Source organism: Staurois parvus, unplaced genomic scaffold (genome assembly GCF_062004578.1).
Source record: "Staurois parvus isolate SC_StPar_1 unplaced genomic scaffold, SC_StPar_1.0 ptg000025l, whole genome shotgun sequence".
NCBI lineage: Eukaryota > Metazoa > Chordata > Amphibia > Anura > Ranidae > Staurois > Staurois parvus.
In genome coordinates, this window is record NW_028317821.1 from 32,164,411 (window position 1) to 32,183,085 (window position 18,675).

Genomic DNA, 18,675 nt, shown 5'->3' on the forward strand with positions numbered 1-18,675 from the left:
TCTCAAGAGATGCTTCTTGCACCGATTTCAAAATAAACAAAAGTGATGCTACTACCTGTGCTGTCAATATGTGCTACTGGATAGGACAAAGTACCTGTGTCTGGACCACCGCTGCACACACTGTCCAGTAACGTACAATTAGATGAAGGTCTTTGAATACGGTATAAAATCCGTAAATCCTTTATTGCAAATGCATCAAGACAAAGGGGGAATCCAATACAGCAAAGGTTGATGTTGTACAGCCCCTTACTGCGCCTTAGTCGTAATGAAAGAAGGCTTTACTGGGCTATAGTTACTTTGCTTCGTCCAATTCACCTGAAGGTGGCAGTTTAGCCAGTTTTTCAGAATACTATCTTGTGCCCTGTAAGTGGATGGGTAGACAAAACAGTTGCACTGCAGTGCAACACTAAAAAATATCACAAATATACAGTATAAAAGTTAAAGTAGAATTATAGGCAAAACTCTTTAACCTTTTAGAACCCCTCTCCCAATAATTGCCACAAAAATTACCTGCTCACAGCACATAGTCTCATATTCTTCTATAAGCTCAAACACTGAACTGGAAGGAAGCTTCAAGAATGAATTAAGAAATTCCTGATACAGGCTCATTGTGGCTGCAAATAAAACACATGGGCAGGGGTAAGATGTAAGACAGCAAAACACATGTGCAATGCTCCTGTGTTGTCACTTACCAGTTTCTCCTGGGTCTTCTTCTTTCATCATAACTGCACTAAGTGTTATATCTTCAGTGAAACTAGGACTATCAAATGCACTATACATTCCTGTCCTCTGAGGGGAGAAGGAGGCTGTGTATGCACTATCTTCCATATTGGACAGCTGCAACCAACAAAAATTTTAAGTAAAAAGGTCAGAAAGTATCCACATTCCTAACCTGTCAAGAAACCAAATGCAGCACAATTTAGGACATCATTTCTTAGAATGACTGAGAAAAAACAATGGTACAGAATTTGTGACGCCACTTTCCAAAGAACAAAATATAAAATATCTTCCCCTTATCACATAGATCAGAGGTGTCAAACTGAGGCCCTTCAGCTGTTGCAGAACTACAAATCCCATGAGGCATTACAAATTTGACGATTACAAGCATGACTCCCAAAGGCAGAGGCACGATGGGACTTGTAGCTCCTTGACAGCTGGAGGGCCACAGTTTGACACCTGTGACATAGATTATTTAAATCATAGATGTAAGGGGGAGGCCAAATCCTATCTACCTAATATTACAGAGATTATTTCAAATGTACAACAAGGGGAATAGGCAAAAGCCTCAGACAACTTACCACTAAATAAAAAAGCCTGATGAACAGTTAAGGGTATAATTCTGCAGAAAACCTTCTTTTAATTCAGACGGTGTATCAAAATAAGCTATGAAGTACCGTAAATCAACAGAAACTATTCAGATTTAAAGCCTAACTTTGGGCAAAAAAATAAAAAAAAAAGTTCCTGATGTCATCAAGCCCATACATCTGCTCTGAATGTGAGGACATCAGGAACATCCCACTGCTGGATCAAGGGGGAGCACTGTTTGCTGCAGGAGTGAAGTCAGAAGAAGCTTTCTGTTCACCCCTGAACAAAGTGAGCAGTTAACCCATGCAGCGCAGGTCCAGCCCCACTGCTTGGGAAATTTTTTTTTGGCCTGGAGTTGGATTTTAATTCACTAAGAGTAAGTTGCTGCAAAAGCATAATGTTACCACATAAAATAAATGTTCACAACCCCAATTCCCAAAAAGTTGGGAAGCTGTGTAAAATCTACATAAAAAAAAAAAGAATGCAATGATTGGCAAATTTAGAACTGGGGTTATACTTAGCAAGTATCAATGCAATGACTGAAATGGAAGAGGGAGGGCAAACGAACATGACGTTTAATATGCTAAAATAAGGATAGTCCACCCACCATGGAAATGTCCCGCAAACGGCTTGGTGTCTGTATCAATCGAGGTGATCGCCCTGCTGACCCCATAATTGCAGAAATGTCTGGTGGTTTTGATGAATTCCATGGCTGTGGAGTCACTGAATAAAAAAAGGGAACCATTAACATATTAAAAATTCAGAAAGAAAAATATATAGTGTTTATATCAAGTCCTAATAAGAGGATTTAATTACCTGATTACGGGGAAGGAAACAGAAAAGTAGAAAAAAAGCTGCATTTACAGTCATTTATTCTGACAGCCACTGCACTTAACTTAAAGAATCAGAGGATAAACTAAAGAAAAGAACTGCAGAGAGAAGGATCTCATACACATAAGATTGAATGCCTTCATGGAGGTTGCATATTCTCTAGGAAGAAGTAATTCTCCAACATTTGGTTTCTACTGGAAACAAAGAGATCATTGTCCAACATTCCCAGCCTGTCAGTGATCACTGGGCTTGATTCCTAATCTCTGTGCTCTACCTTCCCTCTGCTGAAGTAGTCTGTCAGAAAATCCAGAGTCACCGGAAGGTTGCTTAATCAGGTTTAATACAAAAGTGTATACTACGAAGATATTTAATAGGAAGATAAGTAGTAACTCACATCTTAGAATTTAAAAGCAGGCTCATTGGTAAGAGGGTGAGACGTCTATAGCCAGATGTGTGACTGATCCAGAGGGGAGATCAAATTAGGTCTGCCAGCAGATGGTGCTGTGCATGTGCAACATGGATGGCAAAGCCTGGTGGAATCTCCAAGGTGTCCACCAGCAGATGGTGCTGTGCATGTAAAGCATGGATGGTGAAGCCTGGCAGTCTCCAAGATGTCCAGGATCAAAGTGTGACGCGTTTCTGAGCATGCGCGGGACGAGCGGAGTCCAGTGCGCTCTTTCATCTGCTGGGGGACCCAATTTGATCTCCTCTCTGGATCAGTCACCCAACATCTGGCTATAGACGTCTCACCCTCTTATCAATGAGAATGCTTTTAAATTCTAAGATGTGAGTTACTACTTATCTTCCTATTAAATTATCTTCGCAGTAAACACTTAGAGGCACTGTTTCTTTGTTTCCCTATCTTGTTATATGCTTGTGTTGTATCATTGCTTGAGAGACAACTGCTACATTCTTCCTAAATAATGCCTTTCCTATAGTAAGAAATTCTCTGTACTTGGAATATAGATGAAAAATAAATCCACTAGAAAAAAAAAAAAACAACAACTTTGTGGCCTTCTGGAATGGAGCTGGATCACACTACCACTGAAATTGCACCTTATATCATGGTGCCTGTAACCTAAAACAAATTACAAACAGCCTCAGGCTGAGTTCTCCACTTTGACCTTGCATTCAAATCTCTGAAAATTTTGGAGAACTAGGCAGAGATCAGAACTTTACTTTTCCCTGTCTTGGAAGAATACAATAAACTTGTCTAAATACAGGCCAATTGATATATTCTAAAGGAATAAAAAACAAAAACAAAAAAAAAAACACAGCTGAGCCACCAAAAGATTGAAGGGAAGAATCTTAAACTACCAGTGTCACATGCCCTTTTATGTATGAACTGCAAACCTATGAAAACAGTGAATGATGAAAATAGATGAATTGGTACATGCAGGTAGGTGTCCTGCAAACAGTCCATGAAGGCCCCATGAAACAGAAGATATCTCACTGAACAAATGCTTTCCATGTGAAGTATCCTGGACAGGAAGAACTTGTTCCATTTTTTCAAAATACCTATAAAATTTCTCAGATGGGTTTTGGATGAGAACAAGGGAGTAAAATCCCTGAAATAGCTGGTCCTCTAGAACTTGCAGAATGACCTGTCCCTCCTTCAAATGTGAGCACACAAATGAAGCTATGCAATTCGAGTCTGAATTTAAAAAGGCCTTTCATCTGAGAGGCAGTGCTGGGTTCACAAGTGAAAAAAAGGGGGGCAAGACCTGGGTGCTGCCGCCAGGGGTGGGGGAGGCCCAGGGCAGGCCAGGGCCTCTGATCTTGCTGAGAACATGATACAGTATGTTCTTCACATAAAACCATAACTATACTAGCATGAGAGCTTGGAACTATACGTTCCACACTTTCTTAGGCTTACCAGCTTTAATGCCCAGCTTAGTCTAAAAAAGAAGAGATATGCATGCTTAAACTAAGCACAAGCCAAAATTGATTTGCCCAACTTACTGGACCACCAATCAGAAAGCTCCAAACTACTCCAAAGGCAGGTAAAATGCACTTCCTTGTTACTCTGGCCACAGATCATAGGCTAGAGGAACATGTGGGGCACAGCCAACAAGGCCGCCGGAGTTGACCCCAACACTTCACTGTGCCAAGGTCTAGCTTGGATAAAAGGAAAACCTTCAGAAAAAGAGGGAATGACACAGCTTAGAGACCGGAACCAAACTACACTGAGGAAGAGCGATGACCTCAAGCACTAGACCCAGAGAAACAACAAAACAAAAACGCTACAAGGTGTGCTCTTGGATTGTCAGAATAACAAATGGCACTGAGGACAAGGGGGTTGGAGAAGCTTTTTAACTCTATTTGGTTTGTGTTTCCTATTGAAGACAGCTAGTCATTTCAGGTAGCTGTACTGGAAGACAATTAGGTAAAACATCTATGCCGTAAGAACAAATGTTCAGCATGTTGTCGTGTTCTGCTCTGAAGATCTCTCAAATCTAGCCTTTGCTTTTTTTTCTACCCAAAATTTAAAGCAGAAAAAACGTCAGAACAGCTATCTGAAAACTATAAAGAATACACTGATGCTAAAAAACTCTGCATTCCTTTTTAATGAATTAACAGCATGTTATTATTTTTGTAGATACTGCATTATAGTAAAAACATGTTTTTCTAATTATTCACCCAACATAGCAAAAAGTGCACAAGCATATCCTAAAATAACACACCCTTTGGAAGAGTGACATAAAAAACTGACTGCTTCTCAGCCTGCAACAGTTTCAAAAGCATATCCCCTTTTTTTAATACGCATTGTAAGAGATGAAAAAGTTAAAGAACAAACCTATAAAAGGAATGAAAATGTAAAGCTAACCTTCATATAAACAAGTAAAAGGAATGAGTAAATCCCTAGTGGTTTATATTGCTGACCGCCAAAAGCAGGTCAACACATGCCCTAATGCTGCTACTGATTACAATGCTGCTCTAGGTAACTGCAAATCACTAGTATGCTATGACCATTATCAAATTCATTGGATACAGTTAGTAGCTTAGGCTGGCAATTTTGGAGCCAGCTCTGCAAAAAAAAAAAAAAAAAAAAAAAAAAAAAAAAAAAAAACCTTTAGTGGCTGCACTACAAATCACTTGGAATTTCTGAGACACTGACATTTCACTGGCTGTAATGCATTTGAAACTTGCAACAAAAATGCTAAAATAGATTCTGTAGCTACTAAAAATTGCAAGTGTGTCATGGGCCTTAAGGCAGAAAAAAAAAAAAAAAAAAAAAAAGGACAGAGTGTTTGCATTATTATACTTAAAGGCTACTGTGATGAATCTTACTCTGATGCCGCAAGAGGGATCCAGGAGTCCTAGGAACAGTCTTTGGATTGGAACCAGTCCAGTTGTCACCTGCTGTGTTTACACTAAGGAAAAAACCCAATATCCAAAAATGTTATTCTTTAACCACTTGCCCTCCTGAGGATTTACCCCCCTTCCTGACCAGGCCATTTTTTGCATTAAGGCGCTGCGTTACTTTAACTGACAATTGCGCGGTCATGCAATGCTGCACCCAAATGAAATTTACGTCCTTTTTTTTCTCCACAAATTGAGCTTTCTTTTGGTGGTATTTGATCACTTGTACGGTTTTTATTTTTTGCGCTATAATAAAAAAAAAAAAAAAAGACTGACAATTTTGAGAAATAAAAACAATATTTTTTACTTTTTGCTATTAAACATGTCCAGTAAATATTTTTAAAAAAAATCAAATTTCGTCATAAATTTACACCAAAATGTATTCGGCTACATGTCTTTGCTAAAAAAAAAATCTAATACGTGTAAATTAATTGGTTTACGTGAAAGTTATAGCGTTTACAATGGCGGTATATATACGGGAATAATGTTTTTTTTTTTACTAGTAAGGGCAGCGATCAGAGACTTACAGCGGGACTGCGGCGGGCATTCTGACACTGGGGGGGGGGGGACTGACTTGGTGTCACTGGCATCCCCAATGTCACCAATACAGGGATCAGTGCTCTAAAAAAAAAAAAAAAAAAAAAAAAAAAAAGCACTGACACTACTAATGGCACTGGGCAGAAAGGGGTTAACATGAGGGGGCGATCAAAGGGTTAACTGTGTGCTGGGAGTGTTTTACTTGGGGGGCAGTGTGTTGGTGCTTCACTGTAAGTACACTACTCTTGATGGCTGTGCTGCGCACAGCCATCCAGAGCTGTATGCCCGAGCGGACAGGGAGGAGGACTGTTAGTAAACAAAGCAGTCCTCCCCCCGTCGGAGATGCTCGGTAATCACCGGGCACCGGCAGGGATTCACCGGCCGGGACCCGGTGATTGACCAAATGGCAGCAAGGGTAGGGTGCGCACTCCCTTCACAGTAATACAAAATCACATATATATACACGTGATTTTGCGCACCCCTGCTGCCCTGTAGCAGTATATCTGCTATAGGGCAGTTGGAAAGCAGTTAAACGGCACCTGACTGGGTGAACCCACTCTATGCCTATAACGCTACCACCTCCCCCTCACTCCCCCTCTTTTGGGGTCCCTCAAGGCTCTGTCCTCGGGCCCCTTCTCTTCTCCATCTACACCTGCTCCCTTGGCCAACTCATACACTCTCACGGCTTCAACTACCTCCTCTATGCCGACGATACACAAATCTATCTCTCGACCCCTCGCCTCACCCCCTCAGTCTCCACCCGAATCACACACCTACTGAGCGACATATCAGATTGGATGTCGCTCCACTTCCTTAAACTGAACCTCTCCAAAACTGAGCTGCTAGACTTCCCCCCAGCCTGCACACCACCCCCTACTGACTTCTCCGTCACGTCCAACAATGCCACCATCAGGCCCGCCCCGCAGGCCAGAGTACTTGGTGTCATTCTTGACTCCAATCCATCCTTCCAGCCCCAAGTCCAATCACTAACAAACTCATGCAGACTCCACCTCCGCAACATCGCCAAAATACGTCCATTCCTAACCCCAGAAACCACTAAACAGGTCATCCACTCCCTCATCATATCACGATTCGATTACTGCAACTCCCTCCTCACTGGCCTGCCTTGCCACAGGCTATCCCCGCTTCAGTCGATCCTGAATACGGCAGCCTGACTCATCCACCTTACCAACCGCTCCGTTTCCGCCACCCCCCTCTGCCAATCCCTCCACTGGATTCCGATTGCCCAACGGATCAAATTCAAAATCCTAACACTGACGTACAAAGCTGTCCATCATACTACCCCAAACTACATCACCGACCTAATACCAAAATACCACCCAAAACGCACTCTCCGCTCCTCACAAGACCTCCTTCCCTCTAGTTCCCTGGTCTCCTCCTCCCATGCCCGCCTCCAGGACGTCATCCTCTGGAACACCCTACCCCAATCCATCAGACTATCACCTACTCTCCTCTCCTTTAGGCGCACCCTGAAAACCCACCTCTTCAGGGAAGCCTACCCCACCCCCTGCTAACTGCCGACCTCCTCCACTCTTCCTACCACTCCATCCCCCACAGCTTTTCCTCCCGTACCACTATCCCCTCCCTCCTAGATTGTAAGCTCCAAGGAGCAGGGCCCTCGAACCCCTCGTGTATCGCATTGTATGGTTATTGTACTGTCGCATGTATTGTCTCCCATTGTAATGTACAGCGCTGAGCGAACTGTTGGCGCTTTATAAATACTGTATAATAATAATAATGCCCTGCTGACTTGATTATACACATATATAGAGGACCAAAAGTCTGTACAATGCCATTGCTTCCCAGGCCTCACATCATATTACTTCATTTTTTTCTCTCACATGAAAGGCATCCAGACAAGTTTTTCTACAGACATAATTTGTGGAAAAACACAAACAGACTCTGCTTCTCCTGGAATACTTTATTGTGTATGTATATGGAAAATTTGCAACATTTTTACAACTGCCTTGGATGCTTCCTTGATCAATGGCAACTACAGGCAAATAAATGAAATTTTTTTTTAAGCTCATTTACTTTTCCTTTCAATACTTGTTTTACCTCAGCTAGTATAACTAAGCAAGGCCTGTCCTTATATCAATTTAGCAAACATATTGTTAATGTTTCCATTGTTGCTAAACTATCTCGCAGACAATCCACAGCAGGGGGGACTGACAACTCATGGGGCCCCCGGGCAATAGGGGATCATGGGGCCCCTGTGTCCTCGCCCACATTTAAACCACACCCAAAAAAGCCTATGAAAGGTACCAGGGGCATCTCATGGGGCCCCCTACTGACCTCGGGCAGTGCCCGAGTTCACGAATGGTCAGTCCACCCCTGGTCCACAGACATACACTGAATAAAGTAAACCTGTCATGGGAAAAATACATTGGCTGCGATTGTTTGTCTTTCCTTCTGGATATGCTAGTTGACTGTCATGCAGATTCTCTGGCTTCAATACTTTGTAAGTGACCCTGAACAAGCATGCATATCAAGAGTTTTGGCCCTTACTTGCTGTATAGGTTTTTTGGGCTAGTGACTTAGCAAATATGTAAAGTCACAGAGCTAGCATTTTTAGAGAAAGGTCAGCACAGGCAGAGCACATATTTCCTAAGCATCTTCAAGAATAAAAGGATACTGGGATCTCTGATTAAGGGAAGGGGAAGAGAGTTGAGAAAACAGACAGAATAAAGGATACTGGTTGCTCTCTGATGGGAACTTTGTCGCCGGGCTGTTCTGGAGATCTCTGCCTCCCGAATTACAGGTGAAGACATATCCACATGTGACCTCCTATAAAAAGAAAAAGGAAAAAAAACAGAAAAGTTATGCTTCAATGAAACTGCCAAATATTAATCATGTATAAGGATTGGAAAAAATACACGAGCAGTTAATGTGAGTGAAAATCATGTGTCAAAATGAACAGTAGATCCAGAGATGGGGCTTTTTCAGACAAGCGTTGAATTCTAAAGCAGCCTTAAAGCATAAATGCAACTATAGTGTTAGTGTTAATGACCATTTTGGATCTGTTGTACAGGCATTCAGATTGTGTCAGTCAACACTCCTTATTCACCCTGTGAGATGTGTTTTTGCTATGTACAAGGCTAAAATGGGAATTGATCACTTCTAACACTTTGCAATCACACCTTTAAAAAAAAAAAAAAAAAAAAAAAAAAAAAAAAATCAGATCTTTTTTTTATTGAAGTTTGGATCCATGTACACATACAATCATATAACCCCAATCTCCAAGAGGGTGTAGTACTGGTAACAATAGTTTACAGCATTGCAATACAAAAGGGGTACATATCTATGTATACAAGAGATATAAGTACAGATCTCAAACCACAACATTTTCCATACAATGCTTCTTCACTTTTTTTTTTTTAAGCTTCAAAACAAACAAAAAGGCAAGAAGAATAAGCACAAAATACAAAATGATCTTCAACCATACTAAACTCAAAAAAATCAAAAAGTCAAGCTGCCTCAGCCTATCCATATGTAATGCAGTAAATAGAAATTTAGTCCTTGCCAAAAGCAAATTTTTAGCACATATTTATTTGTCCCTAATACCTATCCAGGAGCTGATGGTACACTACTTATGTCAAAGCAGACCTGAAGAGACTCGGCCACTTAACAGTCTATCCTTAACTAATAGGGTTGGTGCTAATCCCAGTGTACCCAACCAGGCATCGTATATGGTCGTACATTTCCGGGCACATCCTCTATGTTGATAAACTAATTTCTCTCTAATTAGGGTATCATTAACAGCTTTAATCCATTGGATATGGGAAGGAGGGGTGGGAGACAACCATTTCTGAGCTATTAGCTTCTGAGCAACAAACAGCACGTGGAGGATGGCTATATAGACATGTGTAGTGTATAACTCCTCATTTATAGCTCCCAATAGGCAGATCTTGGGATCTAATGGTAAATTAAGACTCCAGGTCTTGTTGATCAATGTTATAATATGAGACCAATATCTTACCAATTTGGGGCATTTGCATAACATATGAATAAGGGTGCCATTATTAATTTCACACCTAGGACAGAGAGGAGAGTCCCTCCTACTCCAATCATACAACCGCTGAGGAGTGCGGTAAGTACGGTGGATGATAAAAAGTTGGGTAAGCTTCTGGGATGAAGACAAAGACTTTGATTACATTTTCTAATATGGTGGACCATTCCTCGTCTGAGATAGTATCTAAATCAACCGACCACTGTGCTCTAACATTGAGGGACATTGCCTTAGAAACACTGTGCATAAGGGATTGGTACATTGAAGATATTTGACCCTTTCTTGTGGTCGAGGATATAGTTTGATTAAGTACTGCCGGTTCAGTAAATGACTATGAAGAGGTTTTAGATTGTGCAGAAATAGCATGTCTAAGCTGCAGGTACTGAAAAGAAAAAAAAATAAAAAAACTATTTAGGCAAGTCATATTCGAGCTGCAAGGTACGAAAATCTTTCAACAACTGACCATGATACAGTTGTGGTATATATCTAATTCCCAACATCATCCAACCAGCACAACCCTGCAACTTCTGCAACTCAGAGTAGTTAGTATTATAGAAGTTACAAATGAATGAAGTATAACCTGAATAATGGAAAAGACGTTTAGCTTTAAACCAAATTCTATCAATCAATGCTAAGGAGGGTATTGGGACATAGTTCTAAACTCACCCGCTTCCAGACATTCTATCAAATTATCATTGGATAAAACACCCACTAGGAGCGGCTTAATGGTGTCAACATGATCACCATCCTGCCAGGCAGTAAGATGTTGAAGTTGCGCAGCCATAGAATAATAAAATGGATTAGGCACCGCCAATCCCCTAGCCTCTCTATATTCCCGCAAAGTTTCCAATTTTATACGAGATGAGTGCTTTTTCCAAATCAAAGAGCGACACACAGTATCAAACTGCTTAAAAACAAACATACATAGGAATCCAATGTGGCGCATTATGCAAGACATATAGCAACTGACGGGCCCAAATCATTTTTATTAGGTTACACCTACCAACCACCGAAAGCGGTAAGTTTGTTCCAACTGACTGTTTTCTGCCTAAACTTGAGGAGACGATGGAGGTTAAGCTGGACATATTTAGACAGAGTAGGATGCACATGAATTCCCAAGTAATGGAAGGAGTTTACCACCTGAATCTGGGACGCAACCTGTGGTAGGGAAGTTGGAATCGGATCTAAGGGTAACAGGGTGGATTTATCCCAATTAATCTTAAAACTGGAAAAGGATCCAAATGTATCAATAAGGGACATCAATCTTGTATGGGAAAGAGATGTATTGCCCAAAAACAACAATAGAACCACACCATAAATGCCTTAGGCACGATTACAGTGCGCTTGTGTTGTGTTTCAATAGAAGTAAATGGAGGCAGTTGCAAAGCATTAAAACTAGCCAAACACTGCAGGCAGCATTATTTTTGCCTCACTGAAAAGCAAGACAGTGCTGACGCTGCAGTGTGAACGTCTCCAACTGCTCCCAATTTTACCAACTTTGAGTGGCATTGATAGGCCTTTGGGAAGTGTTAAAAACAAGACTCAGCCTCCAATTTTCAACGCCTATATGAAAGAGCCCATATGGCCAACTGCAGCTATGCTTAAATCATGTCTATAAAAGTCGATCTTCAGAGTCTATCAACCAGTCAGTAAGGCCATCGTCATGTCTTTAATGTGAGAGCAAAGCCTAACTATAACTAGTGGTGCACCGAAATGAAAATTCTGGTGCCGAAACCAAATATTCAAAATGCACTTGGCCGAAAACCGAAGTGCGCAGTTTTTAAAAATGAATATATATATTTAAAAAAAAATACATTGATTAAAAAAAGCTATATACCCCAATTTTTTTTTTGTAAAATATGAAAGAGGATGTTACGGCGAGTAAATAGATACCCAACATGTCACGCTTTAAAATTGCGCACGCGCTTGGAATGATGGGAAACTGCGGTACTTAAAAATCTCCATTTGTGATGTTTAAAAAATTTCCTTAGGTTAGCAGTGTAAAGTTACAGAGGAGGTCTAGTGCGAGATTTATTGCTCTTGCTCTAACGCTCATGGTGATACCTCACGTGTGTGGTTTGAAACCATTTACATATGTGGGCGTGGCCTACGTATTCGTTCACCACTACGTGCGAGCACAGGGGGATGGGGGCACTTTAAACTTTTTTTTTTTTTTTTTTTAATTTACTTAATGTTTCTTTTTTTTTGCACTGTCCCTTTACAAAAATTTGTAATCGCTTTTATTCTTAATCACAAGAAATGCATTCATCCCTTGTGATAGAAATAATTAGTGACAGGTCTTCTTTATGGAGAGATATGGGGTCAATAGGAACCCACATCTCTCCTCTGCAATGTAAAGCATTGGCAAAAAAAAAAGCATTGCTCTAGTGCTTCAAATAAAAAAAAATGGCTGGAATGGGAAGCGACATTGCTCCAGCGCTCCAAGGACATAGAGATGAGTGGTGGCCATCTTTCTTTCACTCATCTCTATGCCCAGCGCTGGGATCGATGGTTTCTCCGGTAAGGATTGGAACTACCGAGCGGCGGCGAGGGGCGGGGGTTTTTTGGGCACCTGTATCAGTGCTTTTTTTCATTTCGGTAAATGGCCGAAAGGGTTGTTTTCAATTGAAACAGTTTGGCCACCGAAATTTCGGTGTATCCCTAACTATAACTATTATAAAACATGTTGGGGGTAGAAGTCCTGGTGTCAGTGAGAGTAAACAATGCACTGTTGGTATCATTGGCGCAATATATTCTTTGTTTCACCTCTGTGTATCATTTGAGGCTTTTTACTCCACTGGGTTCATGAGAGGGTTTACAACCACTTGCCTCCTGGGTACTTTTACCCCCTTCCTGCCGAGGCCAATTTTCAGCTTTCAGCGCTGTTGCACTTTGAATGACAATTGCACGGTCATGCAACATTGTACCCATATGAAATTTGTATAGTTTTTCTCAGAAAAATAGAGCTTTCTTTTGGTGGTATTTAATCGCCACTGGGGGTTTTATTTTTTGCACTGTAAATGAAAATTCAAAAAAAATTAGGAAAAACAAAAGGTTTTCTTTGTTTCCATTATAAAATTTTGTAAACAGGTAATTTTTCTCCTTTACTGATGTGCATTGAAAGTCAGCACTGATGGGACAGCACTGATAAGTAGTGCTGATGAGGCAGGACTGGTGGGCACTGATAGGCGGCACTTACTGATAGCACTGACTGGGCAACACTAATAATCAGTGCCCATTAGTGCAGATCTCCCGTCACATTTGCCGATTATCGGCAGTACTTTACTCACGCTGTCACAGCATGAGGAAAGTGCAACCGATAACTGGCAACTGTATTTACAATGTAATCTGCTATGTGATTAGATACAGCTGATCACGTGGTAAAAGGCCGCTGTGATCGGCCTTTTACCTTATCACGTGATCAGTTGTGTCCCTAGGACATAGCGATCACCAACAGTGCTGGGTGATTGCTGCTGGGGGGGGACGTCCATGGACACCCTCCCAGAACTGGACAACCACACTGTAGCCGTCTTTCGGCTATAGTGCAGTTGGAAAGCAGTTAAAGGTGCTGATTTTAGGTAAAATCCTTCTGCATTTCTCAGAACACAGAGGAGGGGGCAGGGAGCTGCAGTTAGAGCTGATTGGAGGAAAGGGGCACACCCCCCTCCACACAGCAGCTAATTTTACCCCCTTCCTGTCCAGGCCAATTTTCAGCTTTCAGTGCTATCACACTTTGAGTGACAATTGCGCGGTCATGCAACACTGTACCCATATGAATTTTTTAGCATTTTTTTGAGACAGATAAAGCTTTATTTTGGTGGTATTTATTCACCACTGGGATTTTTATTTTTTTTGCTATGTAAATTAAAAAGTTCAAAAAAATTTGAAAAAAAAGTGTTTTTCTTATAAAATTTTGCAAATAAATAGTATTTCATCATAAATCTTGGCCAAAATTTATTCCGTTATATTTTTAGTAAAAAAAAAAAAAAAGTAAGCCAAATTAGTTTATAACCAAAATTATAATTTTTAAACATTTTTTTTTACATTCATTATTATTTATTTTTTTTTTACATACTGTCACCCTAGCAGTACAGCATCACCATGGTGACACTTTACTACTTGTAGGGGGTGATAAAGAATTTTTTTTTTTTTATTCACACTGATTGCTTTTACACCCATAAAGGCTGTAAAAGCAATAATTTATCCTTCTCTCTAGCTGCATTCTTGCAGCCATTGAGAACTACTGAGTGAGCTGCGATTGGTCACAGCTTGTCACATGGTACAAGGCTGTTGTGAATAGCCTTGTACCATGTGACCTCTGTGATCATTCACAGATTTCACAAGTAGTAAGCAATGATGTCACAAGTGACATCTTGCTTACTACTCTGCATGTGATCACTGATTGGCCAATCAGTGATCATATGTTCGGAACCTCGTACGGAGGTCCCCTCCGACGATCGGTGTTCCACTGTGTCTAGAGGACACAGCGGGCACTGGATTGCGGTGCTGCGCGCTCCCAGGGAGCGCGCACAAGCAGGGTGTGGGGAGGCCGTCTATAAACGGCCACCCGACCATGCAGTGCCACCGTCCGGCCATTTATATGCAACGGCTGGACGGGAGGTGGTTAATAGACAAGCTGACTGCTGAGCTCTCTCCCACCCCCTTTTTCTTTCTGCTTCAAAGTAGAAAAACTGCTGGAAGAATTTCCCTGAGCACCTCCCCTAGTTTTAATGGTATATTGGGGAAAGGCTAGAACCCCTCCATTGTTTGTTGTCTGTACCTCTGTTGTAAAGAATTCCCTCACTCCCCGATTTAGCAATGATAATTACCAGCACAGGAAGAGAGGGGAAAGCTCTCCAACAGCAAGTCAATCTGCAATAAAAACGTGGCAGAGGTTCTAGCCCTCTGGCACTCCATCTAGCTAAAGACATAAGCCCAGGATGGAATTTCACTCCCCCTGTGTTAAGCATTTTTAAAGGGATTCTAAAGGTTAATTTTTTTTATTTTTGGAAAATAACAAACATGTCTATACTTACCTGATGTGTGTAGTGGTTTTGCACAGAGCAGCCTGGATCCTTCTCTTCTCAGACCCCCCGCAGTCTCTCCTGGCCCCATCCTGTCAGGTGCCCCCACAGCAAGCAGCTTGCTATGGGGGCACCCGCTGCTTCATATATCCATTCACACAAGGAGCTGTGGCTTGGCCCCAACCCCTATCTCTCCTCATTGGCTGACTGGCTGTGATTGACAGCAGCAGGAGCAAATGGCTCCCGCTTGCCGTCTCAGCCAATGAGGAGGCAGAGACCCGGGACAGCCGAGCTGTTGTTTACATCGCTGGATCGCGACGGGGCTCAGGTAAGTACTGAGGGGGGTGGGGGAACTGCTGCACACAGCAGGTTTTTTACCTTCATGCATAGAATGTATTAAGTTAGAAAGCCTTCAGCCTTTACGACCACTTTAAGTTATTTTTATCCATCCAGAATTTACATACTCTCCCACCCAGCAAATCTGGGCTTGTCCTTCCACTGGGTTGTCACACACCAGGTTCCATTCCATCAACTTCTTCTACGATGTCATCGGGAGCCAGCTGTCTCTTTTGAGTTCAGGCTGCCGGACCACTGATAACATGTGCCAAGCTGCCCTCCTCTAGTTGCAGCATGTGGAAGCTGATGGAATGTGAATATCAATGTATCAAGAAGCTGGGGCATATCATTTTCACCTATGAGGGAATAGAGGGATGGAGGACTTGACGAAACCCCCCACCATATTAAAAAAGAAAGAAAAAAAAAAAAAAAAAAAAACACATTCATATCGTGGCGCCTGGTTCCCCAAATGGATGGGCAATGGCGCAGTAGATTTTTACTAAAAGTGAATGGGTGGCTCTTCACAACTGTGCTTGATTTAACCACTTGAAATCCAGTCCATTTACATACGGCCTCTGGATGGCAAGCAGTTCGGGATCTCATTCCCAATACAAGGTATGGCACTGATGTCCTGTCATATAAACCAATGGGCGGGATAGGGTGACTGTCACCTTGTGCCAATAGGTAAAGCTGCCCATAGATTGATCGTTTATTTTTTTTCAGTCAGTTGACTGAACAAAAAAAAAAAAAACCTCCCCCAATCCATACATTCGAGTTGGATGGGGGAATCCTCCTTGCTGAGCTATTGTGTTCTGGCAGGGGGAATCGTCTGCTGCCAGAATACATTGATCAGCACTGCAGTGGATTGGCTGCAAGCACTGATCAAGTGAAAATATTCTGACAGTCCTGTTCTGGAGGAGTCAATCACTACAATCAACTTCTCTCGAAGTGAACCTGCTATACAGGGATTGGAATTCTACTGGTTCCTGCTGAACTGGTCACATTTCAATCTATGTATGGCCATGGGCAGCCCAAGGACATACTTGTAGGCAACGTCCTCACTGTCACAGAAAAGTCTCCATGTTTGGTTGTAAACAGAGAACTACACAGGAATTGGTACACCGCCCCCACTGTACACACAGAGAATTACACAGGAATTGGTACACCGCCCCCACTGTACACACAGAGAATTACACAGGAATTGGTATACCGCCCCCACTGTACACACAGAGAATTACACAGGAATTGGTACACCGCCCCCACTGTACACACAGAGAATTACACAGGAATTGGTACACCGCCCCCACTGTACACACAGAGAATTACACAGGAATTGGTACACCGCCCCCACTGTACACACAGAGAATTGCACAGGAATTGGTACACCGCCCCCACTGTACACACAGAGAATCGCACAGGAATTGGTACACCGCCCCCACTGTACACACAGAGAATCGCACAGGAATTGGTACACCGCCCCCACTGTACACACAGAGAATCGCACAGGAATTGGTACACCGCCCCCACTGTACACACAGAGAATCACACAGGAATTGGTACACCGCCCCCACTGTACACACAGAGAATCACACAGGAATTGGTACACCGCCCCCACTGTACACACAGAGAATCGCACAGGAATTGGTACACCACCCCCACTGTACACACAGAGAATCGCACAGGAATTGGTACACACAGAGAATTGCACAGGAATTGGTACACACAGAGAATTGCACAGGAATTGGCACACCGCCCCCACTCTGCACACAGAGAATGGCACAGGAATTGACACACCGCCCCCCACTGTGCACACAGAGAATCGCACAGGAATTGACACACCGCCCCCCACTGTGCACACAGAGAATTGCACAGGAATTGGTACACACAGAGAACCGCACAGGAATTGGTACACACAGAGAATCGCACAGGAATTGGCACACCGCCCCCACTGTGCACACAGAGAATGGCACAGGAATTGGCACACCGCCCCCCACTGTGCACACAGAGAATCGCACAGGAGTTGGTACACCGCCCCCACTGTACACACAGAGAACCGCACAGGAATTGGTACACACAGAGAATCGCACAGGAATTGGCACACCGCCCCCCACTGTGCACACAGAGAATCGCACAGGAATTGGCACACCGCCCCCCACTGTGCACACAATCAGTGAACACATGCCTGAGGATGCCATTTTGTGACAGGTTCCTATTTATTCTCTCTATACGTTCCACAGAGCACCTGTACATATCTACTGATATTCTGTACACGAACACGTGTCTGTAAACAAAGGTGTCCATACAGAGGAACACATCGTGCCCTGGGAGTACACTGTAATCAGCACCATCATCTCTCAGCTCACCTCTCCATGTTGGTAAGCATTCACTTCCCGCCCGACGTCCACTGACATTCCCGCATGGACAGCCAATGAGAAGACTTGACCTCGGAAACTATCGCACGTTTCCGGCGAATTCCCTGTTCTGCCATCTTTGTTCATGGAATGTTACCATCACGTGAGTTCACTTGTGCTTCTAGCCCGCTCTGACAGTGTACCGTCTGATTTACGTAGTTATCAACCGAGGTGCCCAGAATACATGTAGCACAGTCAGTGAAGAAAAACATAGCTTGATAATGTTAAAACCACTTGATGACCCAGCATTTTGCAGCACGTTTACAAGTTTATGAATCAGTATTTTTTGCTAGAGCATAACTTGTAACCACCAAACCTTATATATTTTTTTTTAAAAGACCTTAGAGCATGGGTGTCAAATTGGTGGCCCTCCAGCTGTTGCCGAACTACAAGTCCCATGAGGCATTGCAAGATTGACGGTTAAAGCATGACTCCCAAAGACGTAGGCATGATGGGACTTGTGGTTTCGCAACAGCTGGAGGGCCACCAGTTTGACACCCCTGGTCTAGGGCAGGGGTAGGCAACCTGGGGCTCTCCAGCTGTTGCAGGACTACAAGTTACATCATGCCTTTGAAAGTCATAGCTGTAACTGTCAGTTTTGTAATGTTACAATGCCTCATGGGAAATGTAGTTCCCCAACAGCTAGCAAGCCACAGGTTGCCTACCCCTGGTTTAGGGAATTAAATGGCAATTGTTGCAATTTTTTGTAACATGGTATTTGCGCAGCACTTTTTTAAACACAATTTGTTTTTTTTAACAAACATAATGAAAAAAACAAAACAGAACACATTATATACCCCAATTTTTTGTAAAGTATGAAAGAGGATGTTATGACCAG

The 18,675-nt window shown here is 42.5% G+C and overlaps 1 protein-coding gene across 2 annotated transcripts in view; it reads right to left on the reverse strand.

Annotated features, from left to right (window-relative positions):
* Window positions 1–17,912, reverse strand: part of NUP107 (nucleoporin 107) — an 86,147-nt gene extending 68,235 nt beyond the window's left edge. Inside the window, exons 1-6 of one of the 2 annotated variants that reach the window (XM_089652689.1) lie at window positions 17,790–17,912; window positions 8,753–8,844; window positions 5,428–5,499; window positions 1,913–2,028; window positions 693–837; window positions 511–614 (exon numbers count right to left, since the gene is read on the reverse strand). In XM_089652689.1, the coding sequence (XP_089508815.1) occupies window positions 511–614; window positions 693–837; window positions 1,913–2,028; window positions 5,428–5,499; window positions 8,753–8,844; window positions 17,790–17,809 (549 nt within the window). In that variant the 5' untranslated portion in view covers window positions 17,810–17,912. Of the gene's footprint in view, window positions 1–510; window positions 615–692; window positions 838–1,912; window positions 2,029–5,427; window positions 5,500–8,692; window positions 8,845–17,789 lie in introns of both variants that reach the window. The other variant, XM_089652688.1, reaches the window with a different exon arrangement.
* Between the last annotated feature and the right edge of the window lie 763 nt (window positions 17,913–18,675).